The 18,221-nt window shown below is 44.1% G+C and overlaps 1 protein-coding gene across 1 annotated transcript in view; it reads right to left on the reverse strand.

Annotated features, from left to right (window-relative positions):
- Window positions 1–1,654: 1,654 nt before the first annotated feature.
- LOC137421133 (SH3 and PX domain-containing protein 2B) overlaps window positions 1,655–18,221 on the reverse strand; it is a 203,116-nt gene continuing 186,549 nt past the window's right edge. The window contains exons 10-13 of the mRNA XM_068106874.2: window positions 15,366–15,595; window positions 10,889–10,938; window positions 10,461–10,586; window positions 1,655–4,599 (exon numbers count right to left, since the gene is read on the reverse strand). Coding sequence (XP_067962975.2) covers window positions 2,959–4,599; window positions 10,461–10,586; window positions 10,889–10,938; window positions 15,366–15,595 — 2,047 coding nt within the window. The 3' untranslated portion in view covers window positions 1,655–2,958. The remainder of the gene's footprint in view (window positions 4,600–10,460; window positions 10,587–10,888; window positions 10,939–15,365; window positions 15,596–18,221) is intronic.

Below are 18,221 nucleotides of genomic sequence, written 5' to 3' on the forward strand. Positions count from 1 at the left end.
AAACTGTGACAATGCTGTCACTATTGGCTCCGAACAGCACACGCAGATGATGGGGCAGAACTTTGCAGACTTGAAGCTACAGAAAAAGAAAAGAGTTCAGCCATTGTGAGCCATGCGCTCCACTGTCAAAGTGCAGAATGAGCCTTTGGTTGTCAATGAGCAGCAGATGCTGAACAGGATTCTGGCTGTTTTACAATCAAGCAATGACTTGAGAGATTTTGTTCAGTATGAATTCGTGAACTTCACCCCTGCTCTATTCGATGCTGTGTCCATGCGTAAGACAGTAAAGGCTGCTCTGAATCGTATCCTTGACGTGAATTCACACCTAGTTGACTCAACAGTTATAGGCCCAGTTCCCATAGTTATAGATGGGGGTCACTTTCTGCACGCCGTTGTATGGAATACACCCTGTACATATGCAGATGTGATACAAAGCTATGTGAGCTATGTACAAAAGCATTACCCAAACCGCCTTGTCATCGTGGTCTTTGATGGGTATGGTGCTCAACTCAGCACCAAGGTTGTCGAGCAGTCCAGGAGAGCCAGCAAGGTTACATCTGCAGCCATTGCTGTATCACCACAGATCAACACATCCACAACACAAGCAGAGTTTCTGGGGAATGGAGCAAACAAGACATCGCTGATGAAGTTGGTCTCAACAGAGCTGAGGGCTGTTGGCATTCTTACCCGTCAAGCAGAAGCTGATGCTGATAACCTCATTGTCAGCACAGCTCTTGAGTACAGCAATGTCGATCTGGGGGTTCATGTTGTCTCCAAAGATGCAGATGTCATGATATCTCTGCTTCATCGTAAGCCATCCGGTGAGTCGATCATACTCATTAATCCTCAATCGGGTGGGGTGGAGCCTAAGTATGTAGATATTGACAAGCTCCAAGTTTCTCTGGGCCCTTTGAAGGAAGTGATTCTTTTCGCCCATGCCTTCACGGGGACTGACACGACATCAGCAGCATACTGCCGAGGTAAGGCTCAAGTGTGTCAGCTGCGGAGAAACAGATCCACTCTGAGAGACGAGATGTCTATATTCTATAAGAAGGACGCGTCTCAGGAAGAAATCGGTGTTGCGGGTGAGCATTTCTTTCTTGGCTGGTATGGTGCCGAAAAATTTGCCTCACTGAACAATGCTCGGTTCTTCAAGCTTAAGCAAATGATTGCGAAGCAGTCTGTGACAAATGTCATGAACCTCGCTGTCCTCCCTCCCACATCTGGTTCAGCCAGGCAGCATAGTCTGCGGGCATATCTACTGATTCAGCAGTGCCAGGGTGTTGAGCTCGATTGTACCCAGTGGGGCTGGGAGATGCGGGCAGATGTACTTTGTCCAGTGGGTTCAGCAAACCCATCTGCCCCTGAGAGAGTCCTGGAACTCATATTCTGCAACTGTAAAATGGGATGCAAGACAGCCTCTTGCAAGTGCAGGAAGGCAGGTCGTGCATGCACACCAATGTGTGAAACATGTCTAGGAGAGAACTGTTATAATGCCCCAGTTGTTGAGGAGATTGATTAGATTACCTTAAATCCCCTTGTACTTGCACTTGCTTGCTTACTTACTTGCTTGTATTCCCTTGGACGCACTAAATAATTGAATTGTTTTGTATGTTTTGTATGCTAAAAAAACCCCACGACAGCTTAACACAACCAATTTCCTGGTGTTTATATTAAAATCTGGTATGAATTCAGAAGTGTCATTTATTATTCTATAACAATTGGTTCCACAATTATCACAAGTATCACAATTACAGCTTTTTAGTGGTGGTAATCTTCAACATATGCAAATTTAGGTGCCTAATTTGCCCCCCCTCAATGACTCTGTAGCCACCCAAAAACCTCAGAATTGAGTTGTCCACCCTAAAATTAGTGAAACTAGACATGTTAAATAAGCTTATATCCTCTTCGGTTCAAAAGTTATAAATTTTACCTTCGCCGGTGTCGGCCATCTTGGAAATATGCAAATTAGGTACCTTCCACCCCCAGGAATTATGGGGAATTTTCTGCAAAGCTTTTATAGGGTATTTAGGTCATTTCAGCCAATTTTCATCTCTATCCCCAATTTTTCTCACCTAACATTATTCTTCCTCCACTACAATGCGTAGCTGGACTCATCGCCCCATAAAACCTGTGGTCACATTTCACGGCCTCAGGATACTCATTGGTTGCACCACAGACTGTGAAATGCATTGATCACATTGATGAAAAAGTTAGAAGACCTGTGCTGGTGCTTGCCTGACATTCCAGTGAGGCCCAAAATTTTTCTTCTCACAGGTTTAATGTGGTGACAGAGCCAAATGCGCTCCTTCGGCCCATCCGTTGTAGATCCTCCTTCCTTTTGAAGTGATTTTTGAAGATCTTCCAGCTTAACGGTCATGGTTGACGTTCCACTTCATGACGACATTCCCTACAGTTGATATGGGGATAGCTAATAAAACAGTTAAAATTATCTCCATGAAACGTCCATTTTGAAAGCTGATGTACTCCGTTAACAGGAAATGGGACACGATGTTCCGAAACCGAACGGTGTAACCATTTGCAATTTAGACTGCATTTGGTGATCTTTTGGAAGTTCCAAATTTAGTCAATACCACTTGACATAATTATATGCAAATAGAGGGAAATGTTGAAGCCATGTCGATGTATTCTAGGGGTGTGTGAGGGGGGTGAAGGGGGTGAAGGGGGTAGCACAAATCACCACGGATTCACAAAATGTTGCTCAATCAAGTAGGCCTATGAATGCCGAGATGCCAATTAGATATTTGCATAACTTTAAGACAACTTAAACACAGGCATTTCCACAGATGGTAGCTTGTTATGATATTTACAAATTCCATCACGTCAAGAGAAATGTTAAGAAAGAAAACAGGAAAATACGGACATCGATTCGACATGAGGGGAAATTATTTGGGATGAGGGTGCGGGGTGGGGAGAAGTGGCCCATGCCAGATTATTTTACTTCTTCTGCAGAAAGTTGGAGGGAACCCAACCCTCTTGGGCTTGCCCATTCAAAAGACGGCAAAACCACCAGCCATTTGCATCCCGCTCGAGCACATGCATCATCGCTCCTTCCTGGAAGCTCATCGTCTCGTCATCTCCTTCATAATTTCCTACAGCAATGAAGATCTCTTTTGTGTCCTGTTTATGGAGCAAATTGAAGGCCGACACCGTTCCGTTGCTATCTCCCGCGCCTCTTTGCATTGCTCTGTTCCCCTTGCTCTCCGCCTCTCCCAGTCCACTTTGCGACGCAGGCCGAGAACACTTTTTCCGACCGGCCTGTTCCAAATGGATGGAGGTTTTCTCAGCAAGAGGCAGCAGCACAGCAGAACGTGGTCTCAACACCTTTGCTTTGAGCTCAGCCTGCACACTCAAGTGATTGGCTAAATCCTGAACTGACTTGAGTCCCTCGGTTTCCTTCACGGCCGCACTGCTCTTTTGGCACTGGGCTGGCTCATAAGACGGCACTGCTTTGGCGGCGGTGGACGAATGCTTTGGTGGTGGTGGTCTCGTCGGCCGTATAACCGATTTGGCCTCCTCGTGTTTGGAATTGTGGCTCTCTGGAACCTCGGAACCAAATTCGACCTTCTCCCTCGATCTGGATGTACGCAACTTTGGTTTCAAATTCTCTTCAGGACATTCTGTCTCTCCAGAACCATCAGGCATTATACCACACAAAGGCCTTGATCCATCAGCAATGTCATTGTTCTTGTAATTTAAAATACTTCGATCACCCATACCATTTCTCATCAATACAGATTGTATCCGTGGTGGTGGACACGGCAAGTTTGACTCTTGGTCTTGTGGCCTCTGCTTGTGTCCAATATCATTTGTAAGCAACTTCCGATGGCTGGTAGGCCGAAGCTGGTTACGAAGATTACTAATGTCAATCCCATCATCTTGTTTTGCTGCCATATGTGACAGAGGTCGCACAGGGCGAGGCTTTATAACTGGTTTGCTTCGTGAAGAATTGCAAGGTAAGACATTAGAGATATCCTTTTTCTCTTCCTCTGTCGATTCTTGAGACTTTGACTCAACAAAAGCATTTATTAGATTCCCAATAACCTTCGATGCAAATGCACTTCCTGGTTCCTCATCATTCTTGCAACCCGAGCGGTTTATTGGTGGCAGACGTGACGTTATATGCAAGGGGTTTTTGTCCGTAGCATCAATATTGTCTCCTGCCCCAGTGACAGAGCCTGGTTTCCAATCAGACTTTTCTTTAACCTGATTGCTTTCCATCCCTGCAGCAAAATCAGCTCTGACAATGCTGGGGCTTAGTTTTTTTGTGGCTTTCACAGGTGGAGCTGGTCGAACAGGACTCAAAGCACGGCTTTGACACTCCGTGTCTCCATTAGATCCACGACGGCCTCGCCTGCTCCAATCAGGCAAATCGGTATCTTCGGTCTCCAGACTCGAGTCACGGACAAGCCGACCATCTCCAGGAGGCGCGGGTGGTGGTACACGTGGGCGATTGACGTTGCTGGGTTTCCTCACGATTCCGGTCTTCTTTCGCTTGTCAATGTAGGATTTTGGAGCCCAACCTTCTTGCTCACCAATTTGTACGTACCACCAGCCATTCAAGTTCTTCTCAATAACCTGCAGCAAAGCAAATGGTGAAGCTTCCTTAAAAGTAACTTTGTGTGATTGATTAATGAATACATTGACAATCAAAATAAATGTGTGCACAGTAGATCAGACTTTCTCAAGGTTTCCATTTTCATTATCCTTACAACATTAGGATAGAAACACCATTTCCTAGTGACAAATATTGCACTGAATGCTGTCTTTCCTTTCCCACTTCCTCTCTCTCACTGCTGCATAAACCCTTCAACCATCCATTCATACTTTTGTAACAGCAGTAAAATCATTCAAGTGTCAGGGCTGACGCAACTTTATCATTCAGGCACGAAGACACAAGAGAATGGGATTAACAGTGTCTGTCTTAACAGATTAACAGTGTATATATATGTGCAGTGTCTGTCTTGTCTCGTCACTGAACTACTACCTCAAACTTTTGTGAAATCGTACCAAACTTCTGGTATGCACATATCTCTCCCGTGGGTTTGTCCTTAGAGTATTTTTTTTTTGAAAATAAATTTTTGTTTGAATTATGTGGTGGTGAGGTGTTTTGAATTACTTGGTGGTGAGGTGTTTTGAATCACTTGGTGGTGAGGTGTTTTGAATTACGTGGTGGTGAGGTGTTTTGAATTACTTGGTGGTGAGGTGTTTTTAATTACGTGGTGGTGAGGTGTTTTGAATTACGTGGTGGTGAGGTGTTTTGAATTACGTGGTGGTGAGGTGTTTTGAATTACGTGGTGGTGAGGTGTTTTGAATTACGTGGTGGTGAGGTGTTTTGAATTACGTGGTGATGAGGTGTTTTGAATTACGTGGTGGTGTGTTTTGAATTTCGTGGTGGTGAGGTGTTTTGAATTACGTGGTGGTGAGGTGTTTTGAATTACTTGGTGGTAAGGTGTTTTGAATTACGTGGTGGTGAGGTGTTTTGAATTACGTGGTGGTGAGTTGTTTTGAATTACGTGGTGGTGAGGTGTTTTGAATTACGTGGTGGTGAGGTGTTTTGAATTACGTGGTGGTGTGTTTTGAATTTCGTGGTGGTGAGGTGTTTTGAATTACGTGGTGGTGAAGTGTTTTGAATTACGTGGTGGTGAGGTGTTTTGAATTACGTGGTGGTGAGGTGTTTTGAATTACGTGGTGATGAGGTGTTTTGAATTACGTGGTGGTGTGTTTTGAATTTCGTGGTGGCGAGGTGTTTTGAATTACGTGGTGGTGAGGTGTTTTGAATTACTTGGTGGTAAGGTGTTTTGAATTACGTGGTGGTGAGGTGTTTTGAATTACGTGGTGGTGAGTTGTTTTGAATTACGTGGTGGTGAGGTGTTTTGAATTATGTGGTAGTGAGGTGTTTTGAATTACGTGGTGGTGTGTTTTGAATTTCGTGGTGGTGAGGTGTTTTGAATTACGTGGTGGTGAAGTGTTTTGAATTACGTGGTGGTGAGGTGTTTTGAATTACATGGTGTGGTGAGGTGTTTTGGATTACATGGGGGTGAGGTGTTTTGAATTACGTGGTAGTGAGGTGTTTTGAATTATGTGGTAGTGAGGTGTTTTGAATTACGTGGTGGTGAGGTGTTTTGAATTACATGGGGGTGAAGTGTTTTGAATTACTTGGTGGTGAGGTGTTTTGAAATACGTGGTGGTGAGGTGTTTTGAATTACGTGGTGGTGAGGTGTTTTGAATTACATGGGGGTGAAGTGTTTTGAATTACTTGGTGGTAAGGTGTTTTGAATTACGTGGTGGTGAGGTGTTTTGAATTACATGGGGGTGAAGTGTTTTGAATTACTTGGTGGTAAGGTGTTTTGAATTACGTGGTAGTGAGGTGTTTTGAATTACATGGGGGTGAAGTGTTTTGAATTACATGGTGTGGTGAGGTGTTTTGGATTACATGGGGGTGAGGTGTTTTGAATTACGTGGTAGTGAGGTGTTTTGAAATACGTGGTGGTGAGGTGTTTTGAATTACATGGGGGTAAGGTGTTTTGAATTACTTGGTGGTAAGGTGTTTTGAAATACGTGGTGGTGAGGTGTTTTGAATTACGTGGTGGTGAGGTGTTTTGAATTACGTGGTGGTAAGGTGTTTTGAAATACGTGGTGGTGAGGTGTTTTGAAATACGTGGTGGTGAGGTGTTTTGAATTACGTGGTGGTGAGGTGTTTTGAAATACGTGGTGGTGAGGTGTTTTGAATTACGTGGTGGTGAGGTGTTTTGAATTACATGGTGTGGTGAGGTGTTTTGGATTACATGGGGGTGAGGTGTTTTGAATTACGTGGTAGTGAGGTGTTTTGAATTATGTGGTAGTGAGGTGTTTTGAATTACGTGGTAGTGAGGTGTTTTGAATTATGTGGTGGTGAGGTGTTTTGAAATACGTGGTAGTGAGGTGTTTTGAAATACGTGGTGGTGAGGTGTTTTGAATTACGTGGTGGTGAGGTGTTTTGAATTACATGGGGGTGAAGTGTTTTGAATTACTTGGTGGTGAGGTGTTTTGAAATACGTGGTGGTGAGGTGTTTTGAATTACGTGGTGGTGAGGTGTTTTGAATTACATGGGGGTGAAGTGTTTTGAATTACTTGGTGGTAAGGTGTTTTGAATTACGTGGTGGTGAGGTGTTTTGAATTACATGGGGGTGAAGTGTTTTGAATTACATGGTGTGGTGAGGTGTTTTGGATTACATGGGGGTGAGGTGTTTTGAATTACGTGGTAGTGAGGTGTTTTGAAATACGTGGTGGTGAGGTGTTTTGAATTACATGGGGGTAAGGTGTTTTGAATTACTTGGTGGTAAGGTGTTTTGAAATACGTGGTGGTGAGGTGTTTTGAATTACGTGGTGGTGAGGTGTTTTGAATTACGTGGTGGTAAGGTGTTTTGAAATACGTGGTGGTGAGGTGTTTTGAATTACGTGGTGGTGAGGTGTTTTGAATTACGTGGTAGTGAGGTGTTTTGAATTACGTGGTGGTAAGGTGTTTTGAAATACGTGGTGGTGAGGTGTTTTGAAATACGTGGTGGTGAGGTGTTTTGAATTACGTGGTAGTGAGGTGTTTTGAAATACGTGGTGGTGAGGTGTTTTGAATTACGTGGTGATGAGGTGTTTTGAATTACGTGGTGGTGTGTTTTGAATTTCGTGGTGGTGAGGCGATTTTAATTACGTGGTGGTGAGGTGTTTTGCATTACGTGGTGGTGATGTGTTTTGCATTACGTGGTGGTGATGTGTTTTGAATTACGTGGTGGTGAGGTGTTTTGAATTACGTGGTGGTGAGGTGTTTTGCATTACGTGGTGGTGATGTGTTTTGCATTACGTGGTGGTGATGTGTTTTGAATTACGTGGTGGTGAGGCGATTTTAATTACGTGGTGGTGAGGTGTTTTGCATTACGTGGTGGTGATGTGTTTTGAATTACGTGGTGGTGAGGTGTTTTGCATTACGTGGTGGTGATGTGTTTTGCATTACGTGGTGGTGATGTGTTTTGAATTACGTGGTAGTGAGGCGATTTTAATTACGTGGTGGTGAGGTGTTTTGCATTACGTGGTGGTGATGTGTTTTGAATTACGTGGTGGTGAGGTGTTTTGAATTACGTGGTGGTGAGGCGATTTTAATTACGTGGTGGTGAGGTGTTTTGCATTACGTGGTGGTGAGGTGTTTTGCATTACGTGGTGGTGAGGTGTTTTGAATTACGTGGTGGTGAGGTGTTTTGAATTACGTGGTGGTGAGGTGTTTTGAATTACGTGGTGGTGAGGCGATTTTAATTACGTGGTGGTGAGGTGTTTTGCATTACGTGGTGGTGATGTGTTTTGCATTACGTGGTGGTGATGTGTTTTGAATTACGTGGTGGTGAGGTGTTTTGAATTACGTGGTGGTGAGGTGTTTTGAATTACGTGGTGATGAGGTGTTTTGAATTACGTGGTGGTGAGGTGTTTTGAATTACGTGGTGGTGAGGTGATTTTAATTACGTGGTGGTGAGGTGTTTTGAATTACGTGGTGGTGAGGTGATTTTAATTACGTGGTGGTAGTTGTTTTGAATTTCGTGGTGGTGAGGTGTAATCGTCCTAAACTTCCGGTCTGCACCTATCCCTCCCGTGTGTGTGCTGAGGGGTTCCTTTTTAAATTGTTTTTTCAACCTAAATTGCTTATAAAAATGTAATATCACAAACACTACAAATAAATTTGTGCAAAATAATTGTTTGTATTATGATCGGTGTAAATTATGACAACAGAGTAACACCATCTTGGATGTGAGGGATGTCTGAGTCCCTCCTGGGAGATTGATCAGGTGTCTCCGGGCCATGGGACTGTTTGAGAGAACTGTCCGGGGCGATACAACACCAACCTCTTGCCACAATTTCTCTGGCATTTCGTCAAGCAATTCCTGCTATGCAAACGTATTTTTCTTTTTTACCTGTATTGCATATTGTTTAGGTACGATTTCAAAGTCATATCTGATCACAGAGTTTGTTCTTTGACCTTTCTCAATTTGACTCGTAGTTTTGCCACAAGGAGTTCATGATGTGTTCCACAGTTTGCACCTGGCAGTGTTGGCAGATAGCACAGCATTTTTCTATCTTCTATTTATTATAATACTAGGGCATGCCCGTACTATATATATATCTAAAATTATATCCCCCCCCCTCTATTTACATGAAATGGTTTGGTCCATTCGCAAAGCCAAAGCGAACGGCTTGCGAGTACGGTGACAATCCCCCCCCTCTATTTACATGAAATGGTTTGGTCCATTCGCAAAGCCAAAGCGAACGGCTTGCGAGTACGGTGACAATCCCCCCCCTCTATTTACATGAAATGGTTTGGTCCAAAGCGAACGGCTTGCGGAGTTTGGTAAATAAATCGCCATAGCTCGGTAACTACTTCTCCGATTAATATGAAACCTTGAAAAGGCACATCCTCGGGTCCCCAGCAATATACCTGGCAAGTTTCAAGTATATCGGACCCGTGGTTGTCGAGAAACAGCGGTCACAGACAAACAAACACACAGACACACACACACACAGAGATTACTGGAATTATAGATAGACTAGGGCATGCCCGTACTATATATATATCTAAAAGTATATCCCCCCCCTCTATTTACATGCAATGGTTTGGTCCAAAGCGAACGGCTTGCGAGTACGGTGACAATCCCCCCCCTCTATTTACATGAAATGGTTTGGTCCAAAGCGAACGGCTTGCGAGTACGGTGACAATCCCCCCCCTCTATTTACATGAAATGGTTTGGTCCAAAGCGAACGGCTTGCGAGTACGGTGACAATCCCCCCCCTCTATTTACATGAAATGGTTTGGTCCAAAGCTAACGGCTTGCGGAGTTTGGTAAAGAAATCGCCATCGCGTGCACAAACGCACAGGAAAGCGAATGAATCGCAAATTAGTTTTAATTAGTTTTAAAACATAGTTTAACGCCCGAGCGAGTTTAACGCAATCGCAAATCGCATCGCAAAGCGAAAGAATCGCAAATTAGTTTTAATTAGTTTTAAAACATAGTTTAACGCCAACATAGCGCCAACATAGTTTGCCGACGGGAAATAAATGAATACGCTCTCAAATGTGCCGTTCGAGGCAGAGTCTGTTCGCCACGTTCGGCACACGTGATAGCTCGCTGCTCTCTGATTGGTTGAATCGTTTTTTGGACATAGCTCGGTAACTACTTCTCCGATTAATATGAAACCTTGAAAAGGCACATCCTCGGGTCCCCAGCAATATACCTGGCAAGTTTAAAGTATATCGGACCCGTGGTTGTCGAGAAACAGCGGTCACAGACAAACAAACAAACACACACACAGACACACAGACACACACACACACACACAGAGATTGCTGGAATTATAGATAGATAACATGCACGCGCACACGCGCACACACGCACACTGTCCAAACCCAAAAGGTTATTCACAACCTCAAGTGTCTGACCACCGGTGAAGCTGATGCCATCAGCGATGCTCGATTGGAATCCAGCAATGGTGTAGTACTCGGGTTCTACCAGAGGAGGTTCTGGTGGTGCTGGAAAATGCACATCCCATGGCTGCAGGAGAGCGAGAGAATGACAATGTGCGATGGAAAAAGATGAGGGTTTGAGAGTTGATTATTGGACGCGATGGCAAGAGGGAGGAGAAAGTCATTGTAGTAACACAGCTTGTCGGATGTAGGCACTAACTTTTCAGCGTTTAACAAAGTCAATGGAAAAACAATCAAAAAGAGGTAATTGTCTGTGGGATGTTGAAAAGTTTTCATGCAAACTGTGGATATAACCAGTCATACGAAAGGCTAAGGAAGGACCATCGTTGTCAAGGCCCAATTAAGACAGATCCAAGTGTCTGATCTTACCTGAGTGGCGTTTCTCCGAGGAGGAGGCCGTTGTCTGAACTTTGGTGATTCTAAAACAAGCAGAGAGCACAAAAAAATAATCTAGGTCATTATACAAACAAATAGTTTTTGTTATAAACTAAAATATAAACTTCAACCAAAGTCAGCTGATCTCATCGACTAATCGCAAGGAGCGTTAAAAAAACAAGTCTGAAGTGCATAAAATGATGAGGCAAGTTGTGATACAAAAACGAAGAAAGATTATTCCAATTGTGCAGAGATGCTCAGTTAAATGACAATAAGCTACTGCCACGACTTTCAGAAAAATGCAACCAGTATATTTAAATAAAACGACAATAAGAATAAGCTCATTAAGCAACCGAGCTCGAGGAATAAATGAAAAAGCAAGTTGTCGTTTTCTCAAACTTTCAAGACTAGTTCATTACAATAGCCATATAATCATACAAGCAGATTACCGAGCTCCACCGGCCTGTTCTAAGGGAATCTGTTCCCAATAGAGTGTGGAATATTTAAGGAATTTGCCAGGAATGTCATTTGACAGCATAATAACAGGGACTTGTGGAAATTCCACGTAATGTAAAATGTGACTCCAAGTCCTGAACCCCTCTCCCTTCCCCACCCATTCCAACCCAAAGTCTCCAACCCCAAGTCTTCAAACCCCCTCCTAACCCTAATTCCTCAAACCCCCTCTCCCAACTTTGTCCTCTCCTCCCCCTTTCTTGTTCAAGTCCTCCCTCCCCCAAACACCTACCCTACCCCAGGAACCCAACTCCACCCACCCGGCCAAAGCATTAACCCCACTTTCCTGACTCTGTTCTTTCTCTGCCCCTCCTCCCCTCCCACCCCACCCTCCCCCCAACACTCCAACTCTCCGTCCTCCACTCAAGATAACCTCCACTCAATTTCAGAATCATTGGAATCTCCCGCGATGAAGCTAACTCCAAGGGCCTCTCACTCACTCACCGCAGGCAGGTTGGTGGTCTTTCCGTCTTCTACCGACTCCTCTCCGGCCTTGCCCCCCCAGCTCTCTCTGGGCTCTGTCCCGCAAATATTTCTACAGGTCACACAAGATCTGCCTGCAACCCTCTTATGGTTAAACTGCTCTCTGCTCACCTTCACTCCTTCATTCCTCTTTTCTCCCGCCTCTGGAACAAACTCCCTCACTCTCTTCAATCCCACTCCACCCTCCAGGTCTTTAAAACAGCTGTTCACCACCATCTCTTATCTTCCTCCATCCAAAACCTTGATCTTTTCTACCCCCCGCTAATTTCACCCCAATTCCACTTTTTTGAAATACCAACTTCTGTCCTGGAAGTCCTTGGGTTTTATACTTCTCCCACCCTCCCCCCCCCTTCCCACGCCTCCTCCCCCCAAGCCCTCTCCCTCCCACACATCTCCCTGCTCTCAAATGTTGTGTGCTCTCAAGTGTTTGTGTGCTTCCCCTTCTCTCCCCATCTTGTCTTCCGCTCCGTCTTTTTATATATTTTGTTTGTCTGGTTGATTTGTTTGTGAAGTAAATGTTAGCTCTTTCACGAGCCTCGATTCAGTATACAAAAAAAACAAAAAAAACTATACGTTGGACGGAATTGACTGAATAGTTAGTAGTTATACTTTTTTTTTTTTTTACTTCTGGTAGTTGTATAAACCAGCAACACTGTGCCTATACACTGCCCTTGTGCGCAACCTCGGGACAAAAATGCACACAACTCAAAATTGCATGAATATCGATATTTGTAGACGTGCGCATGCACCGTCCTGACCCAAGAGCTCTTAAATGAGGCATTATGCGTGCTGTGGTTACAACGTTTACCCCGTTCAGATGCAATCGCACAACTTGCTTGGATTATTTGAGGCAAGAAATGTTTTACAAACAAATTGGGTGTTTTTTTGTCACTCAATAAAGGTAATATTAAATGATCCCTGACCCAATTCCTTAGTGGGTGTGGGGAAGTATTTTAGGCCCCCACAAAGAAATTGAAAAACAAAAATTAGATTTTTTCAAAGTGCCAACAGGAATAGAACAGGACCAGAAAACACCGGGTGCCCTTGTAAATAAAAAAAACACCTGACAAAAAATCCCTAAAATAAGTTGTTGGCCTATGTTGACCTCAAAAATACTTGGTGGTTGAATTCAGTGACCAGATATGCAAATCCTCTTCAAATTTCAAGTTAATAGGATGAAAATGGAGGATTTTAGAAATTTGGCCTATGTTGACCTTTTGGCTATGTTTACCTCAAAAATAGTTGGTGGTTGAATTCAGTGATGGATGTGATGCAAATCAAAGATGTGATGGATGCAAATCCTCTTCAAATTCAAGTCAATCGGATGAAAATTGAGGATTTTATAAATCTGACAAAGTTGGTGACCTTTGGCCTATGTTGACCTATTGATCTTTTGACACCCAAAACAATAGGCCTCTTGCTTATGATCAACTCTACCGTTTGGTGAAGTTTTGTGAAGATCGGTTGAAAATTGTGACTTGTAGGCGACTGACATAGAGACAAACAGACAAACAGACAGACAAACAGATAGACAAACAGATAAACAAACGCACAAGACCAATATACTTGAAAAATCTTGGATTTTCGCAAGTAATAAAATAAAAGCCCAATTTCCATTCGTATAGCAACCGGTTTATCGTTATCACCAACTTACCATGGATGCATTCGTAAGGAGTCTGAGGTTCCGTTTGCAGGAGAATGTATTTGTTTCCAAAGAATTAAGTTTTCTTGGTGAAATAAATGGACGAAAAGGAAATGATTTGTTGGACGGAATTGATGGAATAATTTGTGGTTATATTAGTTTTTACTTCTGTGGTGTGTTCAGTTACTAAATATACCTCGTGTTGGCCTAATGGTTAGGGCGGCGGGCTTTGGATCCTAAGGTCCTGGCTTCGAATCCCGTTGAAATTAACGCCAGGTGGGGTTGACTCAGCATGTCCATCCTTCCGAGGTCGGCAAAATGAGTACCAGATAACTGGTTAAAGAGAGGCATTGCATCAGCGGCAGACGCGCCCCCTTAAAATGATGCAACCAGCAGCCGGGTGACTGCACACGAACCACCAGTTACTAAATGTATTTAAACAACACTCGTCAAGTTGCTTAAGCACTCAAGCAAACACTCCTTTCTAAACGGTTGATAAGGAACGGCTGGCTTGGCAAGCGCTAGCTCGCTGCTTGGTAACTGAACACAGCCCTGGTTTTACTAATTTCTAGGAAAATTTGTTTGTTTGCAATAGTTTTCTCGGTGAGTTAAATGGACAAAACGGAAATTTATCGTTTGACGGAATGAATTACTTGTGGGTTACATCATGTTTTATTTCTGGTAGGTGTGCAAACCAGCCACACTGAGATTATACACCACCTGTGAAACTTCGTGCTTCCACTTACACAAGGCATTGTCAGAGCGTCCTTCTGCACACATCACATGATCATAACAAGAGAGAGCAAGCAATACTAAGGAGTCCCAGGTTCCGTTTGTAAAGAAAAATAGTTTCAAACGGAGTGTGGAATGTTTATGGAGTTTGCTAGGAATATCCTTTGAAAATATTTTTTCTCCTTCCGGTGCGTGAGCAAGCCAGCCACATGACTCCGTGTTATAAAATGGTGGTATCAGAGCATGAGTGGGGGATATTCACGTGGCGATTAAGCAAGCTCAGCGGGAGACTAACCATTGCCCAAATGATAACCGTGCTCGGGTAACACATTATCTTGATACGCCAGGAAGGATGTACAGTAGGTTTTAAATTTTATCCTCAGCAGCGTACGCGCAATCACGTTTTCCTTTGTACCAGTGGCTGTTTCTAAAGCAATTGGCTATTTTATATGAATTTGGTGTGCTTTAGAAAGGTTATCTTGTTTCTCTTTGTGAGTTGCAAAGCAAAATACATTTGATAACACCTGATGTCCGAGCCGTTTGCTGCGTTACCATGTTTTCCAAAATACCGAGCCAAATCTTTTATACCCGTCACATGACGATTGCCAGCTGTTTATATAAATAATGTGTATGCACATCTCCTTGAAACATCTATAATGTAACGTTGTTTTTAAATTTGTTTCTTGAAATTCGCCCTAAACAAGGGCGAAAGCTGCTCAAGGTTTTTGTGTTGTATAATCGGTAATCGGCGCTCACACTGACTCTAATCGGCCGATGCCGGTTACCGAACAATCGCCGATATCGGCCTGTGCTGATTTACCGATATCGGTCTGGCACTATTGGGTAGTAGAGGCCATTGGTGGGGTTCTATGGGTGGGTGGCAATGGTTTATGCCCACAAAACCCAAGAGTAGCTGGAGCACAGGGGCTCCAAAAGTAGGAGCAGTACGCATTTAAAAACCCGCAAATGTCGGGGTTTTACGGTATTCGCAATGAAGTGGGTAATAAGGATAAATATTAACATGAATAAGTGATGCCAGGATATCCTCTCGCTCCGAAAGATGACAATTTTACATGAAGGAAGAAAACAGAAACCAAATACCGGAAGCAGGTTGTTGTGGAGCTACTCTAGCAACCACGGGTGTTGCTGGTCTGTCCTCATCGCTCCTTCCAGTGCTTAACCCCAAGATAACAGAGGCACTACTGGTTGGCGCTGCTCCCTCTTCGCTCAGCCTTCGTGCCGCACTCGGGTTGTCAGCAACCAAGGAGAGAGCCTCCTCCTTGGCAGGCCGCAGATAGGATGCAGGTGCCCATCCTTCTTTCCCATGGCACCTGTGAGCACATGGCTATAATTATATCATTGCACAGGTTAATGATAATATCCAATGTGCGAAACAAAGTCATAACTAATCCCTCTTTGTGGGGTCGGCTCAGAGGAAAATTCAGCCCAAGTCTTCCGGTTCGGGGTTTTCCGCACGTGCTGGTGAAAACGCACGTACCTTTTCCACCTCACAAAAGATGAGTTTTCAGAACCAGATTTTTCGTCTTTTTATGTTGTGTCTTCGTCTAGGTGTTGCTATTGTATCCTGTGCAACATATCATATTAATTTGGATGTTGTTTGTGCTATACAGTATATTGAGTTCACTTCGTATTGTTCAAGGCCTGTCACGGCCTCTCCTCAAAAAGAAAGTGAGACAATTATTTGCCTTCATGTTCCTCGCTTTGCTTCCATCTTCCGGGTATCTTGCTTCTATCTCCTCAAAATTATCCTATTTTCCCATCATCGCTTCAAAAGTTAAAAAAAAAAAAATTCGCACCATAACGATCTCATTTCTACTTGAATGTCCTTCCCCATACTTCTGGTTCTACATTTCCCCCAACCCCCTCTCTTTTCTCAACCTCTCCAAATTTAATGTTCATTAAATATAAATGCTTCTTCTTCCTTTAAAATAATTTTTTTAATGCATCTCAACACTTAACTCTCTTTCAGAAATGCTACATGTGTTTTTCTTCTTCACCACAATCTATTTTTCTTCATCTTCTTCTTCACAAAGATGATTTAACAAAAGTGTTTGACATAAGTGTTTGGACCACCAACTCCCCACCCTCCTCCTCCCCTGCACAAACAGCACCACATTTCTCCATGCCTTCAACAAAATCTCCTATCCCATGTTCTTTATCTCCGTTTGTCAAAGTTGGGAATTGGGAATTTGGAATCAGCATCCTTCCCTTTCCACCCCACCTCACCCCCTCAAAGCTTCATGCCTCCCCTTTCTACATCCCACCTCACCCCACCCTCTCAATGCTTACCTCCCCCCCCCCCCCCCCACACCCATTAAATGCTTCCCCCTCACCTCACTCTCTCAAACCTTCTCCCGCAAAAAATCTTTCCCCCACACCACACACACACAAACATTACCACACACACCACACACAAACATTCCCCTGCACCACACACACTCAAACCTTCTCCTGCATCCCACACACTCAAACCCTCCCTTGCACCCCACACACACTCAAACCTACATCCACATCCCACACACACAAAACTTCCTCCACACACAGAAACCTTCCCCCGCACCTCACACACTCAAACCCTCCCTTGCACCCAACACACACTCAAACTTTTACCCACATCCCAAATACACAAAACTCCCCCTCCCCCCACACACAAACCTTTCCGCACACCTCATACACTCAAACCATCCCCCGCACCCCTCACACTCGAACCTTTCCCCACACCACACACACAAACATTCTGCCGCACCCCTCACACTAAACCTTCCCATCACAGACCCCCAAAGTCTCAACATGCTCACAAAAATCCCCCACCCATTCTTCACCCTCTCAATGCCTCCTCCCTCCCTACCTCTAACTGTGCGTACCTCAAACATCCAGTGTCTCTGCTCCAACCTGACAGATCTTTCAATCGAGGCTACTGCCGATGAACCAGACATCATCTGTTTAACAGAATCCTTCCTCCTACAGGTCGTCCCTGACTTCTTAGTGTCTCTCCCGGGTTATTGTCTCCTCTGATTTGGCAGGCCTGAATCACGCTCCAGCGGCGGAGTTGCACTTTCCATCAACAAATCAATTTCTCACTGCTCTTGTATTTATCTTACACCTCCCAGTCCCCAGGAGTACCTATTGTTGTGGCTACCCCTCTGCTGCCACATCTTGTTTGTTTGTGTGTTGCACGCACCATCCACCAAACAGTGAAGACTCCATCTACATCACTCTTTCAGCTAACATGGACAAACATTTAACAACTCATCCCAACTATCTCTTCCTCATATGTGGCGATCCGTGCCAATCTGCTTGAGTGAAATGCCAGACTCGCTGGCATTGAGGCAGCGCTCTAAGAATATCCAAAGAGATATTGACTTTCGCAAGCATATGATCAGATGAACCAGTTGGAGTTGGTACCTCACTCATCAGCCATTGCATTTCAGCAAAGGACTTCTGTGACTCCATGGAACTGATTCAATCTGTGAATTTTCCCACCCAGATTTCTCCCAATGACAAATCCTCCCTCCTGGACTCGGTGAAGACTAACTTCCCGACAAATGTCTCCTGTTCTTCATCTGCTCCAATTGATTCATCGGATCATATGCTTGTGAAAGTAAACCTCTCTCTGGCTATTCTCAGAGAGCTGCCTCAACGGCAGAGAGTCTGACATTCCACTCAAGCACATTGGCAGGTACTGCAAGCAGCCATCTCTCTTCAGGACTGGTCTCCCATATCTACAGCCCCTGATGTTACCTCCGTCTAGGAATCCTTCCACAAAAACATGCTCTCTCTTGTCTTCAATTATCCTACCATTCTTCCTGCCAATGTTACACTGAATCCTGTGGTGAGGCAGTTGCTCTGAAACAACGTGCTTCTCTTCCCGGAAGGCATACCGACCGAAGGCAATCTCAGTGCATTCCAAAAAGTCCACAACAAGTTAGTGTGTGT

The sequence above is a fragment of the Myxine glutinosa genome, chromosome 2 (genome assembly GCF_964187855.1).
Source record: "Myxine glutinosa chromosome 2, kmMyxGlut1.1, whole genome shotgun sequence".
Lineage (NCBI taxonomy): Eukaryota > Metazoa > Chordata > Myxini > Myxiniformes > Myxinidae > Myxine > Myxine glutinosa.